The sequence below is a fragment of the Juglans regia genome, chromosome 6 (assembly GCF_001411555.2).
Source record: "Juglans regia cultivar Chandler chromosome 6, Walnut 2.0, whole genome shotgun sequence".
NCBI classification, from domain to species: domain Eukaryota; kingdom Viridiplantae; phylum Streptophyta; class Magnoliopsida; order Fagales; family Juglandaceae; genus Juglans; species Juglans regia.
The window spans coordinates 31,682,194-31,704,780 of NC_049906.1; the positions used below are offsets into that span (position 1 = coordinate 31,682,194).

The window sequence follows — 22,587 nt, forward strand, 5'->3', positions numbered from 1 at the left end:
GAATCACACGTGCAAGAGCCCAAGGATTTACTTAATGATGGCTGGGGAGAATGACCAGGAGGATAAGAGTGATGAACTATTTTTTGACTCTAGCGAGGTGGCTCTTACACTGGTTTCGGAAGGTAAACCTGAAATTTCTCTCAATGCTTTAACTGGTACACCTTGTCATAGTACGATGCGGTTGTATGGCAAAATGGGAAATGGTATGGCTGTAATATTGGTGGATTCGGGAAGTACCCACAATTTCATTGACCCCTCTATTGTTAGGAAGAATCATATACCATTAAGTGGGGGGGAACAGTTGAAAGTGAAGGTAGCAAACGGGGATGTCATGCATAGCCAATGGAGCTGTAGCAGTGTTATGACCAAAATTCAAGGGTTTCGGTTCAGCCCATCCTACTGTGTTTTACCTCTAGCGGGCTGTGATGCTGTCCTAGGGGTCCAATGGCTTGAGACCTTGGGTCCCATCACATGGGATTTCTCCAATTTACTAATGTCTTTTCGGGTGGAAGGCTTACTTGTAAACTTACAGGGGTTGAAACAATCGGGCACTTCCTTTGTGGAGGAAAATAACATGGCCATGAGCACTTTCACCAAGGGTAAGGCTATTCTACTGCAGTTAGTCTCCCAAGATTCACAACTGAACAGCAAACCCACATGTCCAGAAATGGACTAGCTGTTACTTGAGTATGCACCTATCTTCCAAGAACCCGTGGGGCTGCCTCCTAGGAGGGAGCAAGATCATAAAATTGTGCTGAAGGAAGGCACCAGCCCAATTTCTACTCGCCCCTACAGATACCCTTATTATCAGAAGGTAGAAATTGAAAAGGTAGTGACGGAACTTCTGGAAACAGGGGTGATAAGACCCAGTTCCAGCCCTTTTTCCTCCCCTGTCCTTTTGGTAAGAAAATCAGATGGTAGTTGGCGCTTATGTGTGGATTATCGGGCTTTGAACCAAGAAACAATTAAAGATAAGTTTCCTATTCCGGTTATTGATGAATTATTAGATGAATTACATGGGTCGGAAGTGTTCTCTAAGCTGGATTTACGGTCGGGGTACCATCAAATCCGAGTGGCACCAGAAGATATCCCTAAAACAGCCTTTCGTACGCACGAAGGCCACTATGAATTCTTGGTTATGCCCTTTGGGCTTACCAACGCTCCCTCCACATTTCAAGGGCTGATGAATACAATTTTTAAACCTTTTTTAAGAAGGTTTGTCTTGGTATTTTTTGACAATATCCTAGTTTATAGCTGCAGCTGGGAAGAGCACATTGGGCATGTTAAACAAGTGCTGGACATTTTGTCACTCCATAAGTTGTTCGCCAAGAGGTCTAAATGTCACTTTGGGGTGAGCGAGGTGGAGTGCTTGGGCCATATTGTGACTGGAAAGGGAGTTAAGGCAGACCCAAGGAAACTAGCAGCCATGGTTGATTGGCCAATTCCTAAGAATACTAAGTCCTTACGAGGATTTTTGGGCCTAACCAGATATTATCGCAAGTTTATACGCGGGTATGGGCTCATTGCAGCCCCATTAACAAGTCTCTTAAAGAAGAATTCATTTGTGTGGGATGAGCAAGCTGCTAGGGCCTTTCAAGAGTTGAAAACTGCAGTAACAACACCCCCGGTACTCAAATTACCAGACTTTTCTCAGGCCTTTACTATTGAATGTGATGCTAGTGGGCTTGGAATAGGGGCTGTATTGATGCAGCGTGGGCAGCCAATAGCCTTCCTGAGTAAGGCTTTAAAGGGGAAGGCGCTAGACCTCTCCACCTATGAAAAAGAGCTGCTGGCAAAGGTGGATTACCAAACTAATGGGATACGATTTTCGAATCGAGTATAAGGCGGGTAAAGAAAACAAGGTGGCTGACGCCCTCTCTAGGAGGCATGAAGCCGAGGGCAGCTCAAAAGGTTCAGAGGTGATGTTGGCCCTCATTACGTTTCCAACCCCAAGTTGGATTGATGAGTTAAAAGAGAGTTACGATTTCTCTACTGAGTTACAGCAGATTCTGTCCAAGCATCAGACTAAGGAGGAAATGCCTAAAGGAGTTACTGTCCAGCAAGGTGTTATACTAAAAAAGGGAAGAGTGATGATTGACCAACAGTCCCCATTTAAGGGGAAGGTGCTAAAGTTCCTTCATGAGGATCCCCAAGCAGGACATTCGGGGTACCTTAAGACTTATATGAGGGCAAAAAGGGATTTTTGGTGGAAGGGAATGAAAAACGACATTAAGAGGGTTGTACGCGAGTGTGACGTTTGCCAAGTCAACAAGGCTGAAACTGTGCACCCCCCTGGTCTCCTTCAGCCTCTACCAATTCCCGAGAGGGCATGGGAAGAAATTTCTCTAGATTTCATAGAGGGACTGCCAGTTTCACAAGGAACCAATGTGATATTAGTGGTGGTGGACAGATTGACGAAGTATGGCCATTTTGTGGCCCTTGCTCACCCATACACAGCCTCAACAGTGGCTCAGATTTTCTTAAAAGAAATCTTCAAACTACATGGCCTGCCCAAAGCTATAATCTCAGATAGAGATCCAATTTTTCTAAGTTCTTTTTGGAAGAACTTGTTTGAATTGCAAGGGTCAACCCTGAAATATAGCTCAGCCTACCACCCAGAGATCGACGGTCAAACCGAGGCCCTGAACAAGGTATTGGAGGGCTATTTGAGATGCTATGCCGGGTTGAAACCCAGAAGTTGGGCCTAGTGGTTACCCATGGCTGAGTGGTGGTACAATACATCATATCACACCTCAGCCAAAATGTCCCCATTTGAGGCCGTTTACGGGTATCTCCCTCCAAAGTTAACTACCTACGTGCTAGGGACAGCCACCATAGATGTAGTGGACCAACAACTCAGAACCAGAGAATAGATCAATACGCTACTCAAGGCTAATCTAGAGTTTGCACAACAAAGGATGAAACTTTATGCAGATAAAAAGAGGACAGAAAGGGAATTTGAAGAAGGGGACTGGGTTTACCTCCGCTTACAGCCCTATAGGCAGAAATCCGTCGCAGCCCGCCACAACTTGAAGCTGTCACCAAGGTTTTATGGTCCTTTTAAGGTAGTGCAGGGTTTGGGTAAGGTGGCTTACCGCCTAGATTTGCCAGCCGACGCGCGTATTCACCCGGTGTTCCACGTTTTCTGCCTTAAAAGGAAACTTGGGACCCGGGTTAGTGCACTACCTTCCTTGCCGCCAGTCAACGTTCAGGGCGAAATACAGCCTGAACCCGAAGTTATCTTAGACCGCCGTGTAAGGAAGTTGGGTCACCGAGCCATCACCGAGGTGCTCATTAAATGGGTAGGAGCAGCGGCCGAAAATAATAGCTGGGAAGGGTTGAAAAAAATGCAAGAACTTTACCCACACCTTGTGGGCAAGGTTCTCTAAGGGGGAGAGATTGTTATGGCCTCTTGAGAGAGGGGGCGGAAGGGAACAAGAGAAGGGCAGTTGCGATCGGGAACAGAGGAGTTGTCTGAAGAAGAAATGAAGAGAAGAAGAAATGAAGAGAAGAAGAGGGGGAACCGTGGCATGAAGAAGCAGAGCAATGCGCACCGTTTGGAGTTCTTACTTAAACGCACAGTTTTAATAAAAAGGCTGGACGCACCATTTAGCATCAGAGGAAAAATACTGCTTTATTTGCTTTGAGTATGTTAGTTTTAATTAGATACGTGTCACTCTTGTATTGGGTGGGTTGTTATTCTGCAGTAGCATAAGGAATGGATGGAAGGTGAGTGGAGGGCATTCGGAATCTCTGTGAATGAATTATCCTGTGTATGGAGGTTAGGAAGCCCTCGAAGCCTTCCTCTGTAATCCGTATGACTCAATGAGTCTTTCTATCAAACATATTCCCTGCATTCTATTTTCTTCCGCATGCATGATCTCTTTTGTTTCTAAGTAATTTCCCTTTATTACAACAACATCCATATCCATTCAATACCCACACTACCGTAATATTCCTACATTACCAGTAGAGCCATAACAGGGTCGCCGAGACTCCTCACGCTCGTAAGCTCACTCTCTTCTCTTCTCTCTCTCTCTCTCTCTCTTGGCATTTTGTGTTGGGATTCCGGTTTGGTGTTGCCGAGTCCCTTGCCGAACGTGGGGTATACTCTCCTCTCACTCACCCTCTGTTCGCATGCACAGATCCCCCTCATGCACTCTTTTTTTTTTTTTTTTAAGCCATTGTTCCACCAAATTATTTTCGAATTAAATACATATTTATTTGGGTTGTTTGAAAACTAATCATAGGGTAGTGATCTAGTCCTAGGCTGCATTGTACCACTCACAAAACCAGCAGATCATCTCTTCGGTATTGTGAAAGGTAATCCCGAACGCCAGTTTTGAAGCCATGGCTTATGTTAGAAATTATCTTATCTATGTCAATTGGAATATTCTTGTGGCTATTGTATTCATGAATGAATTAATGAATTTTATGAATTTTTGGTGGTGTTGCTGGGTTTTTTGGAATTATTGTAGCTTGTTGGGGTCGATGTGACGGTGTTAGTGGAGTTTTTTGTGATTGTTTGAGTTGTGATGCTTGGCTGGACGTGATGTTATGCGTGCTGTATAGGTTGGCGTGAGCGGCTTTTTGGGCTGTGTTTGTTGTTGGAGGAAATGGAGTTGTGTGGTTGGTCATGGGGGGCGACGAACTTATTACTAAATATTGGCTTGTGTTAATATATTGTAGTGTCGGGTAGTTGCTGGGTGACTTAGCAATGGCTGTTGGGTTGTTTGTGACATGTGGGAGTGATATCCATGATAATTAGGGGTGAATTCGGTCCGGTCCAGTCCGGTTGGTTCCGAGGAGGTTTTGTGGAGCGGACTGGACCGAGGTTTTCTCACCCTGGACCGGACTGAATAGCATAAGGATCGGTTCGGTCCGGTCCAATTCGGTCCGGTCCGGTCCGGTCGGGCCTATTCGGTCCAACCAAATTTAGATGGGCCAATGGCCCAACCTTATTCTTCTGTTTTTTCTGCCCAATATTAAAATCCACTAACATTTTATTCAATTTGAAGTAAAAAAATACAACTTATAAAGCCACCCACAAAATGCTTATAAAAAAATGCAAATTACAAAACTATTCACCGATAGTCTAAAAAAGAATAAATTACAAAACAATATGCTAACTAAATTATAGTGAATAAATTTAAATAAAAAGTTTTACTACAAAAAATAAATTTTATCTATATCCATCAGAAACTTCAAAAAAGGAATAACTACTTGATTTTCTTCCTACTAATCCATCCAAACAATTTAAACAAGGTTAAAACTAAAAATTATACTAGATAATGAAAGAAAATTGAAAAAACATTCCCAAGCAAATTTGGCTTCTAAAAGGAAGAAAGAAAAAAAAAAACCATTCCCAAGCATAGATAATAAAAATTAAAAATTATACAAGTCCCAAATAATTGAAAAATTAAAATCTTTAAATGCAAATTACAATTTACATCAATGTAAATTATACAATTATTCTTCTGGCAGTTCCTAAGTCCTAACTTCCTAATTATACAATTTCTCATTTTACAAACCCATGGTCTAGGTATTCATTCTCATTTTAAATGAAGAGTTTGACACCTTGAAAAATAAAATCTAAAGAGAATTTTACGCAGAGGAACGGCACGAACTGACGACAAGGTGATCATTTCCTTGTTATTTACGGAGCTGGACGCAAGCTGGCAGTTTGAATAGAAGAGGTCTGTGAAAACGTATGATGCGGAAGGCTGGTTTTATGGAATGGAGCGTTAGACGTTGGGGCCTTTATTTTGATTTGGAATGAAGACGTAAGAGAGTTGGGCTCTTGAACGAAAAGGACTGAATTTTTTTCTTTCCGAAATAGAAGAGCACGGACGTAACCAAGCGTGAAGGATTTCTTTTGAATTTGACTTTTCAAAAATTAAAAAGAAAAAAAAAAAAAAAAGAGAAAAAGATAGCAGATTTTTTTTTGGCTTTTTGCACATTTGACGTGAAAGGTAAACAACAAAAAAAAGAAAGAAAAAAGGAAATAGAGGGCGGAAGAAGAAAAAGAAGTAGACGACGCAGACCCAAAAAAGGATCACGGACTGACGCTGCGATTAAGAGGTTTGGACTGCTAGCAGCATTTTTAGTGTTTATTTTCTTCTATTCTTTTCTTAAAAAAATTATAATGAATTTATTTATATTAAATTTGATTTTTAGTATGAATTAATTTTTATTTTTATTTTAAGAAAACGATGTAATCTAGTTTTGAATTATACTTATTTTTTTATGTTAATTTGAAATAATTCTCTTTTATATTTATCTGATTTATTTTAAACTTATTGCTTCTAATTAATTGGCCAATAATTAGATGATTTTAATCTTGTGATTGTTGTTAAAAGAGAAAATTATAAGATAGATCTTGAATATTTCGGTATAGATAAATATAGAGAGAGAGAGAAAAATAATAAAATAATATTTAAAGAATGAATAGTACTTCTTCAAATTTAAAGAAGCATTGTTTATAACTATGTAAAAATTTAGAGATATATAAGTTAATATAGATGAATTTAAAGATATTTTTTAAATTTAAAGATGAAGATAAAGATATAGAAGCCACTATCAATGCCCCAACGGCCAACCCACCACCTCGAACGCAGGAAAAAATCGGAAATGTCTACAAAATGTTCAAAATATTTGGTATTATAGTAATGGCACAATTGTTATTTTTTTAACTACAATGACCTATTAAAAGAGAGATCCAAATACGGGTATTCATTATTGTTAGAGACCCAAATGATTATCCTTTCTCCATAGATATTTGTTCATACTTCTCAAACTGAAAAAGAGATGGGCATGAGTTCTACCAATGTAACTATTGAACAAGATAGTATGAAAAAGCATTTATGAGGAAATGATAATCAAACTGGAAGAGCATCCATGCTTAGTTCACCCACACACTCTTTTAGAATCGATATGGGCATGAGTTTTACCAATGCAACTATTGGATAAAATAGCATAATTCGAAACCTTCTGTTGTATCCTTTTCCCATAGATATTTTTTCATACTTCTCAAAGTGAATTCTAAGGTTGTGTTTGGATGTTGAAGTGAGTTGAGTTGAGTTGAGTTGAGATGATAAAATATTGTTAGAATATTATTTTTTAATATTATTATTATTTTAAGATTTGAAAAAATTGAATTGTTTATTATATTTTATATTGGGATTTGAAAAAATTGTAATGATGAATTGAGATGAATTGAGAGTAGTTAAGGAACCAAACTAAAAGTTCCTTTTTTTTCTTGTGTTCCGATCGTCCATGGGTTACGTTGCTTTTTTTTTTTCGAAAAACTAAATTGAATTTTATTCTCATCCGTGCAAAAATCAAGAGTCCAGCTTTTTCATATTAGTTATACTCTTGATTTTTGCACGAATGAGAAGAAAATTCAATTTGATTTTTCAAAAAAAAAGAAAACAACGTAACGCATGGACGATTGGAACACAAGAAAAAAAAAAGAATTTTTAGAATTCACTTTTCCGAAAAAGGGAGAGATGTTTGCAGAATGACTCTAGGGAGTATGTTGTGAGAAATAGGCATGGGCTGAGGCCTGAGAGGAGGATTTTAACATCATCTCCTGAGTTCTTTAACATTTCCAATAAAGAAACGGAAGGAGATATTTAAGGAGGTGCTCTGAGAGAGGGATGAGATTGATTTGGATGATTTGGGTCTCAGATGGAAGGAAAAAAAAGAAAAAGCCAGCCTGGGTTGTAGAGAAGTGGTAAAGAAATCATTACCCTTTTTGTCATTGGGCTCTTTTCATTGTTACGGAAAATACCATGTCGTTGTTACGGAGCCAAGCATCACTACAAAGAAAATACAAAGAAAACAGATAACGTTTGAGTCGTGTTGATAGGGAAGCAGCCATGGTCTTTATAGCAGTTTCTTTGGCACTGTTTTTGGAGGGTACTGAGTATTAACATGTGAAAGAGTAGAATAACAATGGTATCACAAATTCACAGGCTGGGATCGATTTCGTGGTGTCTCATTTCTTTTTCTTTCAACTATTTCGGATAAGAAAAAAGCCTTTATGAATTATGAATTTGTACAAACTTTCTTTCCGGTTTCTGGGTCCCGCCTCAGTTGGATTTATACATTTTTATCTTTGATTCTCATATCCTCACGGATCTGCACTGCCTATTCTACTACTACATTATATCCTCAGTTGGATTTAATCCTTGATTGCCGTGCAATGAAATTATATATATATATTTTTTTTTTGGGAAAATCTCATTCATTCATAACTTGCACTATTACAAAGACATCAAACAGATAGGACGATTTTCTATGTCTATAATACATTCTGTTTGCATAGAGCATCCCTGCCTAACTTGTGTGCCATTATTACATTGCCTTCCCGACATATGTGAATAAAACTACATTTTTCATATCTAGTCATTGGTTGTCTGCATATCAGAGATGAGCATTCCAAAATAGCTTTCATCCTTTGTCTGGTTTTGAACTGCATTAACCACTAGTTTTAATATTGCCAAGTCAAGCCCAAAATTGATTGCTTTAACTTTAAGAGCTGCAATTTCTTTCTAGCAGTTTCTTTTTTGGAATGGAGCGTTAGACGTTGGGGCCTTTATTTTGATTTGGAATGAAGACGTAAGAGAGTTGGGCTCTTGAACGAAAAGGACTGAATTTTTTTCTTTCCGAAATAGAAGAGCACGGACGTAACCAAGCGTGAAGGATTTCTTTTGAATTTTACTTTTCAAAAATTAAAAAGAAAAAAAAAAAAAAAAGAGAAAAAGATAGCAGATTTTTTTTTTGGCTTTTTGCACATTTGACGTGAAAGGTAAACAACAAAAAAAAGAAAGAAAAAAGGAAATAGAGGGCGGAAGAAGAAAAAGAAGTAGACGACGCAGACCCAAAAAAGGATCACGGACTGACGCTGCGATTAAGAGGTTTGGACTGCTAGCAGCATTTTTAGTGTTTATTTTCTTCTATTATTCTTTTAGAAAAATTATAATAAATTTATTTATATTGAATTTAATTTTTAACATGAATTATATATTTTTTTATTTTAAGAAAACGATGTAATCTAGTTCCGAATTATACTTATTTTTTTATGTTAATTTGAAGTAATTCTCTACTATATTTATCTGATTTATTTTGAACTTATTACTTCTAATTAATTGGCCAATAATTAGATGATTTTAATCTTGTGATTGTTGATGAAAGAGAGAATTATAGGATAGATCTTGAATATTTCGGTATAGGTAAATATAGAAATCGAAAGATTTATATAAACCTATGTAGTATTAAAATCATTAATCTTATTACTTTCTTACTTTATTAATTTTGCATACTCTTGTGTAAAATGATGAATATGAATAATTTTTAATTGACTATCGAAAGAAGCTTTTAGATATTTGTATATATTTACTAACAAACAGAGAGAATTAAATTCAATTAATTAAATGAATAAAGCATAATAAAAAATTAAGTAAAATTGATTTTCTAGAAATTTTCTTTTCTATTGATTTAATCTTTAAATAATATATATTTTTTCCTTCGAATATGGTAGTTCTCATTGATTTGATGTCTAAACAATATATTAGAAGTTTTCTAATATCTCTCTCTCAATCAATCTGAATCTACCAAGCAAGCAAGCAAGCAGGTGCAATCAATGAATTAAAAACAATTCATCACTATCTACAAGAATAGACAATACTCAAACACAGTCCAACCAAACAAAAAGGGAAATACCGAGCTTTGTGACACCATTACTCTTTTCATTGCACGGCCATCAAGAGTCGTGACATGTTTGTCATCTCCCATGGCCATTCTTTGAGAATTACATGTGGCATGCATATACTTGTCCTCTCCATCACAATCCCTTATTATAAACAATAATGATACTTATTTTCTTATTTTATTTTAACCGTTTATATATTTAATTCATTTTTTTATTTATTAATTAAAAAAATAACTATTAATATATTAGTATATTTTTTTTTTATTTTTTAAAAATATTTAAAAATATTAAAAAATTGTAAAAAAAAATAAAATAAAATCTGTGGGTGTCTCTAACAAATAAGCCAAATCCAGCTAAACTTGATCTAGAGAATAAAGTCTTTTTTCTGAAGAGACCGAATCTTGGAAATGATGGACTATGTATTATGGACACGATAGATGCTAACTCGGTAAAATGACTTGGAGAGTTTTGAAAGATTATAAATTCTGAAAGTGACCGATCAATTAGTATACTTTTTAGGAAACCGAGAATGGGCCACGGATCTTGCATTGTAAATTTCCTGCTGATTAGTCAAAATCGTACTACTGTTGGAATGTATAATTCTATGATCTTCAGGATTACAGGCTTCATCCCAATTTAAACGTGGTGTTTGCGATCCCAACCCCTATGCGGTGTTTGCGATCCAACTTGCTTACTGTTTCGTATAATGAGAGAGACAATTAAGCGTGAATGGCACGGAAATGCCGAAATGGGTTGCAGTCCTTCTACGTGAATGGCAAGGAAAGGCCGAAATGGAAATTACGTAATGAGTTGCAGTTCTTCGCGTGAATTCCCGAAATGGATATAATGATGAAAATCAAAGCAGAAGATGAAGAAAATGTATAAATCCAACTGAGGCGGGACCCCGAAACCGAAAAGAAAGTTTATACCAAATTGGCCCCACAACATATATTTATTGCAAATTTGCAACCAACCAAGCAGGTGCAATCAATGAATTAAAAACAATTCATCAGGATAACAGCTGTCCATCATTATCCACAAGAATAGACAATACTCAAACACAGTCCAACCAAACAAAAAGTAGCTTTCAACTTCCTCATGAAAATTAAAATCATGCAGAGAATGGCAAAGAATGTGGGAATTCTTGCCGTGCAGATCTACTTTCCTCCCACCCGTATTCAACAACAGGTGACCTCTCTGTCTCTGTGTCTGTGCTTCCTTCTTTTCAATCCCAAAAGTAATAATGAACCCCCTAAGAGCAAGACTAAGAGACTAAGAAAAATTCTTCCAACAGAATGGTGGCTTAATATTACAGAAAAAGATCTCTAATCATGGAAGGTCTATGGAGACAACCAAGATCTTTAGCACAGATGAGCTTAAAAAGGCCACCAACAACTACGATGAGAGTAAAGTCCTCGGCAAAGGAGGCTATGGAACTGTTTACAAATGTCTATTACCTAATAACAAAGTGGTTGCAATTAAAAAGTCCAAAATTTGTGATCAGAATCAAATTGAGCAGTTCATAAATGAGGTGATTGTGCTTACCCAAGTCAACCATAGGAATGTTGTCAAGCTATTAAGTTGTTGTCTTGAAACAGAAGTGCCCTTACTAGTTTATGAATTCATCACAAATGGGACTCTTTTTGACCACATTCATGATGAAAGTCGTGCATATTCACTTTCATGGGAAAAGCGTATGAAGATAGCAGTAGAAACCGCAAGAGCCCTTTCATACCTTCATGCTGAAATTTCTATGCCAATTATACATAGAGATGTGAAAAGTATAAATATACTTTTAGATGATAACCACATAGCAAAAGTGGCCGACTTTGGAGCTTCACTGTTGGTTGCTCTTGAAAAAACACAAATAACCACTTTGGTGCAAGGAACTCTTGGGTACTTAGACCCTGAGTACTTCCATACTAGCCAACTAACAGAAAAAAGTGATGTGTACAGCTTTGGAGTCGTGTTGGCAGAGCTATTGATAGGTGAAAAGGGAATTTCTTCACTTAGACCTGAAACTTATAAAAACCCAGCAATCTACTTTGCTTCTGCAGTTAACGAGGATCGTCTACTTCAAATTCTTGAGGATCACATTGTCAAAGACAGTAATATTGAGGTATTAAAGGAAGTTGCTAGTCTTGCAATAAGGTGCTTAAGTGTAAGAAAGGAGGATAGACCCACTATGACTGAAGTGGCCATGAAGCTAGAGGGATTGCGAAATATGGAAAAGCATCCATGGGGACAGGATAATGAAACTGAAGAAGAGATGGTCTACATGCTAAGTACACCCACACACTCTTTCAAAATCGATATGCTCATTAGTTCTACCAATGCAACTATTGGACAAGATAGCAAAATTCGAAACCTTCTGTTGAAACCACTGGATGATGGCTGATAATTAATTACTCCACCAATAGTTTTGCATAAGTTGGTTAGATCGATTGAATTTCTATATGCTTAATAATGTCATGTAATAATAATAATGTAGAGAACTATATGTTGTTCAAATAACTCTTTTGCTCTCTTTACTTTGATACAGACGGGGAGGTGCAATTGAAACTATATATACAATGCCTATTGCTTTCGGTAATCTTATAGAATACTAGAATATTATATGAATACACCGTACTTGGGTAATGAATACTAGAATAATGAATAGCCGTATTCGGGTCTCTCTTTTAATAGGTCATTGCAGTTAAAAAATAACAAGCAACGCTAGTTTGATCCACACTGTCTTTCACAAAAATAAAATAAAAAAGCCTTCAATGAGTGCTAGCATAAAAGATAGATACAAATTAGAAGACTAAGGTTGGAATTGTAATGAACAGAGATTCAAAGTAAGGATTTCATAATTACCTTATTAATGAAATCTATTTACACATATTCATCTAAAAAATTGAAATTGTTTATTGGTATAAATGTTGCAATGTCCACCAAGCAACCTACAAATTAAGATTGATCTCAGTTATCTTTATGGATATTAATTTTCTATTGTTGTCTATGAGATTTTTATTTCGATACCTTAATTCCCAAGTACTAGGAGTTGTTGAATGGAATTTTCGAAGTAATGTTGGGTGATATGTATTGCATGCATAGAAAGAGAGGGGGAAGGAGGGGACAATAGGTTGAGGGAAGTCAGGGTGGCAGGAGAAAAGGGAGTATGTGACATAAAGGAGAGAAGATAGGACGTAAAGTAGGCAAAGGGCAGAGGATAAAGCAAAGGGACTGGACCACTTCCAAAGGGGCTTCTTCCAGACTTTAGCTTTAGCAGTTTCTTCAACCTCACGATAAGGACTCCAGAGAGGGAATCTCCACCAAAAGATAGAGCTCAGATTTCCATTGTACAATGAGGACTAGAGACCATAAGAGACAAACAATCATATTATAGTGGATCCTCCCCTCCCTACATCTCGTGGACGTAGGCTTTATGTCGAACCACGTAAATTTGTGTGTCTCTGTCTCTTTATTTTCACTGCTCTCTACCATGGATGAAAGTACAGACATCGCACAACCGCACTAGACTAGCTCCGCGGGCTCCACACTACACTGATCGAAGCCAAGATCACAATAGTGGGTCAGGAATGACTTTTTCTCGACCCCATTTTGGCCTGTTGTGGCGATTTTGCCGTTAACAAGAACAATATTAACTCAAAAGTTATTTGCTTTGCACAGCCCACAACATAGCCTTGAGGTGGAATGGGTTTTGCATGGTATCCTCTCAATTGGATCAAGTAGGATGCCAGCAAAGTGGAGCAGGAATCCAATATATACTCTCTTGGGACTTAGAATATTTACTTGGTAGGTGCTGCTTAGTCAAAATATATTAGGAAAGAAAATTATTAGGACCTTATATATATATATATATATATATATATATATATACAACATTAATAATATAGAAGATTTTTTCATAGAGAGAGGCAAAATATTTATTGTTTTTCTATAGAGAAAACCTTATTTACAGACATCTTTACTTAAAGCATTAATGGTACTTCTCTCTCCTTATTGTTAAATCATCATGGCCATTTTTTTAATCATCTAGCGATGTCACTAAGGGGTTTATCATTGCTACTGAAGTTCTTGACAAGTGGATCGAGTAGTTCATTCATTCCTAGGTAAAGTTTATGGACCGCTGGATCTATTATATGGGTCTTTTACTTTGTGTCATTTGGTCTGTCTAATTGAGTCCAATGACTCTCCAGTAATATTTGTCAAAGAGACGGATTTCTCTTTTGTCGTAATTTCAAATGTCCCACATCTTTATTTCTTATAATTGAGACGTTTTGAATGGCATTATCTACTATAAATTTTGTTGTTACCTTTCGAAATTGGATCATGCATTTTGGCAGCTTGATTGGAATTACATTTATTTAAATAAATTTCTTACATTTCATGATGTAAAACAAATAATTTAGGTATCCAATTATTAAATTGCACCATAACCTATTTAATGATGAGAAATTAACACGTTCATATATAGGTGAGTTTTGAAATCTTATGGGGTAGTACATCCTTATTATATATCTCATCTTCTGCCAACCATGATTTATTTTCCATCCAACAATATAAAAAATTTCATGAAAAATCTGTTTCTTAGGATTACAAAGATTGATTAATATCTCAACTAACAATGGGACTCTTTTTTTGGAGAATAATTATGAGACTACAATGTGTCAACTATAAAAGTAGATTAGACCTTGATTTCTATTTGCTAGATCATAAAGCAATCTAGGGATAGTCTTAATCATATATATATATATATATAATATATATATATATATATATATATATAATATACTTAATTGATTTTCAAGCTCTTACCTTCACACACAAGTTGCATACCAACAACCTGTTTTTAGACTGGTAAGAAATGCAACATACAAATTAAGCTGGTGATTGGGTATGTCATGCCAAATCTCAATACAAAAGGACCAATCAAATCAATTTTATAATCTCATGAATTTCGATGAATTTATCATTTTTATTTCTTTGGCTGGAATCAAATGCATGAGCTGGTTTGGATTGTGAGATGAGATAAGATGATTTTAGATGAGTTGAATAGAATATTGTTATAATATTATTTTTTAATATTATTATTATTTTGTGATTTGAAAAAGTTGAATTGTTTATTATATTTTGTGTGAAAATTTTGAAAAGTTATAATAATGAGATGAGATGAGATGAGATGAAACCATCTCTGTATCCAAACATAAATAATGCTTTATTTTTTTATTTTTATTTTTTATAAGTAGTGAAAGGGTAGTCTTCATTCGACCTAAAATACATTTTATTTTGCAAGCCCCAATTACAACCTATATATGCTAGCTAATATATTTGTTCCTAACAATATCGCTTTTTATTTTATTTAGTTGGAGTATCTATTTCATGGCCCTATCAGCATGCATGCTTTGATTAAAAAAAAAAAGTGCATGCTAATTAGGACCAGGCCCGCCAATAAAAGGTCATGATCGATCCAAAGGACCTATCTTGTATTAATTTTTTGGGAGAGTTTAACCAATTTCGTGAAAGATATAAGTGTGCTTTTCATCAGCCCGAAATAGCCTAGCTAGCACTCCTTCGGTTTTAAGTATGAGAAATTCTATATGAAATTTTACACAATACACATCCACCTATTTAATATATGATTTTTCATTTTTGTCATTCTATCTTAATATGCTTAAAGAGTAATGCTAAATACAATAGATTATTGTGCAAGCTCTACGCACTTCTTTTGAAAAAGAATGGGGTACATTATTAAAAAATTAAATTTTTTATGTGTCTTTTTTTTTTCAAGAGGAGTACTTGGTGCTTACGCAATTTATGACTGAAAGTATTATTTCTCATGCTTAAATATATGTGTTTAAATAGAATGGTAAAAACAACAAATCATATATTAATTAGCTAGGTGGAGGTGTGTAGTGTAAGGCTTTTGTAGCATTATTTCTTTTCAAGTGTATATTATATGAGAAATAATATTTGCAGTTTTAAGATATGCAAGTCTCGCACACTTTCTTTGAAAAAAGAAGATAAATCTAAAACTCACATGAAAAAATTATTTTTTCAATAATAAATCCTACTTTTTTTCATAATAAATGCGTAAAACTTATACACGCTAAATTGTATCTAATATTCTTCATATGATATTACCAATTAGAATGAACGGTGAGAACCTACATTATTTTCAATAAAGATGTGTAGTTATCAATAAAGTATTCTAATATTACGATATAAGTCCAATCATATTTATTTTTAACCCGAGCTTGTAATGAGATTTAGGACCGTTTAAATAATAAAAATATTACATCTCATCATTACAATTTTTTCAAATTCTCACACAAAATATAATAAACAATTCAATTTTTTCAATTCTCAAAATAATAATAATATTAAAAAATAATATTCTAATAATATTTTATTCAACTTCAAACTTTCATATCAATTTAGTTCATCTCAACTCACTATTCAAATGGAACCTTAGATAACCAAGTGATACGGTAATTGATTGTTGTTTAATTAGTGAAATGAAATTCCCCTCCGACGAAAGCCACCAATTAGTTTTTCATTTTTTTACTTAGTGGTTAAGGAAGTGTTTTTTAATGAAATTTTAATTTTTTTTCTTTGTTTATTTTAAATGTTTAAAGAATTTTAAAAAATGTTTGAAAAAATTAATAAATAAAAACAAGATTGGCCTTCTTGGTGGAGAGTCTTTATGGATGTAGCAGGTCCGTTTAATTATGTGAATTTTAGCTCAATATCAATTGCTTATTATAAGATATTTGCAAACAACCCAACATCACCACCAAAAATTCATAAAATTCATTCATGAATACAATAGCCACAAGAATATTCCAATTGACATGATAAGAGAATTTCTAACATAATCCATGGCTTCAAAACTGGCATTCGTGATTACCTTTCACAATACCGAAATGATGATCTGCTAGTTTTGTGAGTGGTACAATGCTGTCTAGGACTAGATCACTATCGTGCGATTAGTATTCAAACAACCCAAATAAATATTTAATTCCAAAATAATTTGGAGGAACAATGGCTTACAAAAACAAAAAGAGTGCATGAGGGGGATCTGTGCATGAAAACAGAGGGTGAGTGAGAGGAGAGTATACCCTACGTTCGGCAAGGGACTTGGGGACACCAAACCGGTATCTCAACACAAAATGCCGCAAGAGAGAGAGAGAGAGAGAAGGAGAGTAGAGAAGAGAAGAGAGTGAGCTTACGAGCGTGAGGAGTCTCGGCGACCCAATCTGAAAACACCAAAAATCACAACACCAAAACCACACTAAAAGTTGAAGGAGAGCAAGAGAGAGATGGTGAGAGGGAGCTTCAGTTTCAGAGGAAGGGATCTAGAGGAACGTAATGGGATTTTAACTATGGAGACATGGGAAGGCAGAGAATGGGGAGGCAAACAAATCGGGAGGAGAGAAACCAACAGGAAGACGAAAAAAAAAAACTGAAAGGGATTAGGTCAAACCTTAAAACAGAGTCATTTTGGGGTCTTCAAGGGTTGGGCTTCTACTGGTCTTGGCCGGGCCTGGGCTTTACAAACTATATTTTCTTGGAGTAGTACTATATATCAGCCCCTGTAGCATTGCACACTTCACACACCTTACGTGGCATCCATTTTCCCCTCCCCACCCGATTCCCTCTCCCCCACTTGATTCCTTCTCTCTGCTCACTGTCTCACCCAGTCTCGCCGTGTGCCACCTGCAGCGCCACCACCCACCACCATCGGCTCCCTCTTGCGCCGGCAACCTCCACCCACCTTCAAACCTCCACGGAAGCCCCCACGCGTAGCACCCCCATGCGAAACCCAAAATGGGTTCTCCTACACGGTTTGTCGCTGCTACTACCGCCGCAGTCAGCCTCTAGCCCTAACGTCGAGCACCACCGAGACCCTTGACCTCCCCCTAGCCCCATCGAGCACATCAGCCCTCTCCATCTCTTTCTCGAAATGGGTTCCACCCATACGGGGTCTGCCCCTTACCAAGCCATACGCCGCCACCCACGGCTCCAACTGCCACTTCGAACCTCCCTCAGCCACAACTCACTCCACCACACCTCCTTCAGCCCTCCATGCTCATCCATGTCTCTCATTTGGCCTATAGGGGGTACGGGTGCGGGTGCGGGTGAGGATGCGATGCAGGTTGCGGTTGGGGGAGACGATGGCGACGCCGGGTGAGGGAAAGGATGCCGACGTGGGCGGGTGGTGGGGGTGGGGGGAGAGGATGGGCGAGGGGTGGGGACGGGGGGCTTGGGTGACACGGGGTAGAAGAGCAAGATGGGTTTTGGGTTTTGTTGTGGGGGTTTTTTGGTCATTTTACTTGGGACACCTAAGGTGTGATCCAGATGTCCCAAAACATGAGACTGCTCCCAATATCATTTCATTTTCTTGACTGGCTTAAGAGAAACTATTTTCATAAACTACAAGAAATTTAGGATTTTCCCACGATTTCTTCCTCCATGACTACCACTGGTGGGAAATAGTGGACTTATGGCACAAAACTCTCCCGTCGCAATAACTTTTGCCATATATTACGAGATTTCGTGCGTCGAGTGAAAAACCGTGTAGAAAACCTATCTATAGCGACGATATTTCGTTCGTGTTAAAAGGTTTTGTGAATTTCTACTTTTGTGCCCCAATACAAGAGCTTTTTTCCACAGAAGGTGTGTATTGCTTCGTTAGATATACTAGCCGAGCCCTCAATTAGAATAACCTAGCGATTTTGCCTTCACCTTGCAACCTCACTGCCGACGGTGGTTTCCTTGTGTCGCCGCCTTCGACGTCCACTCACTTCGACAGTTGCCGCCCCGTTCAACTTCACTACCGCCAGTTGCCGCCACTCACGATCTGGGCATTGATTACTGTCAACTCCAGTAAAGGTGCATCCCTCTGACAAATCTTTGCCTATTGATGATTTCTCTTCTCATATCTCTGTCTCTCCCTCTCCCCTTGGTAAATCTCTCGCCTATTGCTGCCTCTTCTACGTGTGTGTATCTCTGGTTCATGAGCCCGGTTTCTTCTTCACAGTTTTTCATTGTCTTTGTTTAGCCATGAATATACATAATATTTCTTGAATACTTGCGTCCCATTAATTAGGTTCTGATCCCTTGTGAATCCAACTCTTTTAACTCCTACATTCATGTTTTTGCCTTTAAATTTAGAACGTTATGTGCTAAAGATTATTGAGTTATGAATTTTTACCCCTTCAAAGTATGCTCATTTGTTGTTTGTAAAATAGCTTGAATTGATTTGATGCATATATAACCTGATGTGCGAGTATGCTAGGAATTTGAATGTGTGCTCCCAAATTTCATTTTAACAAAAAGAAGGAAAATATGTTAGTGGTCAAAGGCCAAACCATAGCTCTAGCCAGGATGATGATCTTCATTAATTATCAAACTCATTTATCTGCATGATAGTTACTGTGAATCACAAACATAATTATGCACTACAACTCGATTTACGTTCTCATGCATGATAACAATTATTAGCGTTGCTACTGATCAGGTTAATTCGCACTTATGTGGTTCTCATCAAGTAGCCATATAACGTACAAAAGCCTGCAAAGCAGAGCTCTAAAGCCTTTTTAGAAATTATTAATCTTACGAGGATGGCGTTATATATTGAGGAATGGAAACTGGAAAGGTACCAAAATAGAATTAACAGTAGGAGGACAAACTGATGATATATAGGGACAGCATTGTCGATCCTTGGGAGAGCAAATGTTAATCCAGAAAAAGCAGGACGCGCTCCAAAAATCATCAGTACCTTGGCTTAAAATGTAAATTTATAAGTTTGCAAAATAATAATAGGTTGGGTTGAGGAAGAAGAAGATAAAAAAAAGTAGTTGAACATGCTTTTCATGTAATTAGAAAAATGTATCTCAAAGTTATATTTTGAGCTACCCCACCCACCAAAACCAAAACTTACATGTCACTTACAGTTGCTTATTAATCATAGTTTCTAATTAGAAATTTATTGGACCAACTATCATTTCAATGGACTTTGTCTCTATCTCGTTGACTATGTTCTTCCTACTGTTTTCTCTACCTCTTGGGAATCTGTGGCTGTGGTATGGTAGTGGAAACATGTACTGCTGCAAAATGGTTGTGGCTTATAAGAATAAAGTCCACCTGTAATCTGTGCTCATGCCTTTGTTTTTCTGTCTAAACCTGGAATCCGTGCCTATGGGTAAGCTAGTAATTTCTCTCATTCTCTCTCTCTCTCTCTCTGATTCTATATACATGGATAAATATATTTCTGGGTTTTAGAGAAGTGTACATAACTTGTAAATATGGTCTAATTAGCTATAAATTTCAGTATTTATAGACTTACTAATTTGTTCATGTATTATGGAGGAGGGAGTTAGGAGATCAACTTCTCTGCAATTTTAAGGATGAAGATGAAATAAGACATTATTTCATCCAGTATATATAAATTCTGATGTTGGTGTTTAGTCTCTGCAATTCAGTGAGTGTTCTCTATCTGGCATGCCTGGTGTTTATACAGTATATTGCATGCAGTTGCTACAAGGCTTCCAGTAAATATGCTATCAAATAGCATATCAGACTGCACAACATACAATAATAGAAAGAATGAAATGCTAATGTAGATGTTAAACCAATAAAGTCTTGTACAAATACCTTCGCAATGATAAAACAAAGGTGTCCATATAGTAAAATCCGTAAGTTTCAATAAAGTAGTAATATATGAATGAATAAGGTTTTCAAACCTTATTCATTTCAAAGGTACTGGACCATATATTTTTATTGGAGAGTGAGAGTTGGTTGAATATAACCAACTCTATGTAGGAAATACAAACATCATCACCTTTAAATGCATCATGATTCATGATGCAAAGAATAAGTAGAATCATGATGTATTTTAACCACAACACCACCACTGTTAGCTTCAGAGACGAATGGTATGCTGGTCTAAAACCTTGAGGAGATTCTGGAAGTATGGCTAGAAACAAGTAGAATTAAATTCTCCAAGTTTTTTAGCATGCAATTATAATTAACGCAAGTAACGAAGCCGTCAGATCAGAAGACAATTGCGTTATCCTTGGGGAAACATTGGAGATTATTAAATTAACATAAAGCGTAGTATTTATGTATAAAGGGTTGGGTTGGGTTTTAAAACTTCTCTACAGAGGGATAAGAAAGTGCAAAGAGGGATTTATGAGGTGGGAAAAAACAAAATTGGAGTTTAGCACAAGGAATTGACAAAACCAGCAAATAATGAATTTTGTGTGATACAACTTCATGACTCAAACAGTAGAAAAATCTGAAAGAATAAGCATGAACGTGCCGAAGCATGTGGCCGGTATTCATCTTTCTGAGAGAGACATATATATCAACCTAGCTAGCTAACTAGCTCGATCGCTAGCAGAATTCCAAAACACAAGTGCCATGAAACAACGTTATTCACATACCTTTTCATGCATGTACTAGAATGACTCCAAGTGGTCTGTAGTAAATGATTTTTATTTATGCTATCACAGTTTGCGAGATTACAATGTGATGCTAGTTTGCTAATTCACTGGAAGATAATTGCACATAGTGATTATACAATGTCAAAATATTTATCTTTTTATTTTCTACTAAGGTGTTTCTAATGTCTTCATTTCTATTGGAGTAGGACCCCTTTGTTTCTAGTGTGGATGGTATGGCTAGCATATTGGGATGCCTTTTACATAGTCTTTTTGCTCATGAATTTTGACTTTTATTTACTTGCATTGCATTTTTGGCTTCATGATCTTTTTCTATAAGCAAAATTTTCTTAAGATGATGACAATGCATTGTCTCAATATTGATTGGGAAAACAATCAATATATGGTTTTGCCCCTACTGATTTCCTTTCTACTTCAAATGGTAGGAACTCTTTAACTCATAAACCAAAGTGTCAATTGATTTTTGCCATTCAGGTCACAAAAGGTATAATGTTTTGAAGTAGGGAGTCACCTTTTTACTTGTTTTATATTCATGTTCCATCATGCTTTGTGTGTGTATGGCCGTGTATTACTGTTTTTTCCTTCGCCTTCTCAGTCGATATTTATAATTATTAATTTTGATTCCCTGGTTGCTAGTGCCGTTTTCCACTGATGGTTTTTGTCATGCAATTATATTGCACTTGATGACCCTGTACAGGGGTGGGATTTGCTTCATTTTGGTGGTTGAAAGTGAAGAATCATTATCTTGCATGAACACAACTAGTGATTTTCTTGGTCTTATATCTAGTACTCCTCGTAACTTCTTCATTTTCAATATGTTCTGCATGTAATTTTTACTAGGACAACATTATCTAAGAATCCACGGTCATAAATGGAAAATTATGAGATAAAATTTCTGGAATAACATCCATTTTTCGTAGTAAATTAAAAACTGATCCACGTACATCATTTTTTTTTCCTTATTTTTCTTCACACATCTTCAAGTGAATATGCATTGTGTGCACCTTGAGCCACATGGAGTTATTAAGTTGGCTCTTAATCCATTTGAACATGACCTGAGGATGTGTCTAGCCATATTTGTGCAATCTCTCAAAAGAATTAGTCCCAGTGGGAGCTTTTTGTGCTAGCTTCATATTGGGAGAATGACTTATAGATATATTTGCCATTTTTTTAATATGATAATTGATGTCTTGCAGATTGGGCAAGAAACAGAGACTGAAGTACTAGTTTCAGGCACAGGATTAGGTGGAAATCCTACCAGAAAGGTGCAAGTTCGGAAAAGCTAAGAGGGTTAGTTCATTCTTTTCTTTTGTTTCTTTTGCTACTTTGACATATTCTTTTTTGAGCCAGAACATATAATTTGGATGTGTATTATATTTTTTCTGTATTCTTTTTGGT

General features: G+C 36.7%; 1 protein-coding gene across 1 annotated transcript; it reads left to right on the forward strand.

Moving 5' to 3' along the window:
• Positions 1-11,057: 11,057 nt before the first annotated feature.
• Positions 11,058-12,113, forward strand: LOC108991622 (putative wall-associated receptor kinase-like 16). Its single transcript, XM_018965952.1, has one exon. It carries the CDS (start codon positions 11,058-11,060, stop codon positions 12,111-12,113), a length of 1,056 nt encoding a protein of 351 aa, XP_018821497.1.
• Positions 12,114-22,587: the final 10,474 nt, after the last annotated feature.

Excerpts from the sequence above, each read along its gene's own strand:
- LOC108991622 (XM_018965952.1), top strand. The coding sequence starts at position 11,058 with ATGGAGACAACCAAGATCTTTAGCACAGATGAGCTTAAAAAGGCCACC.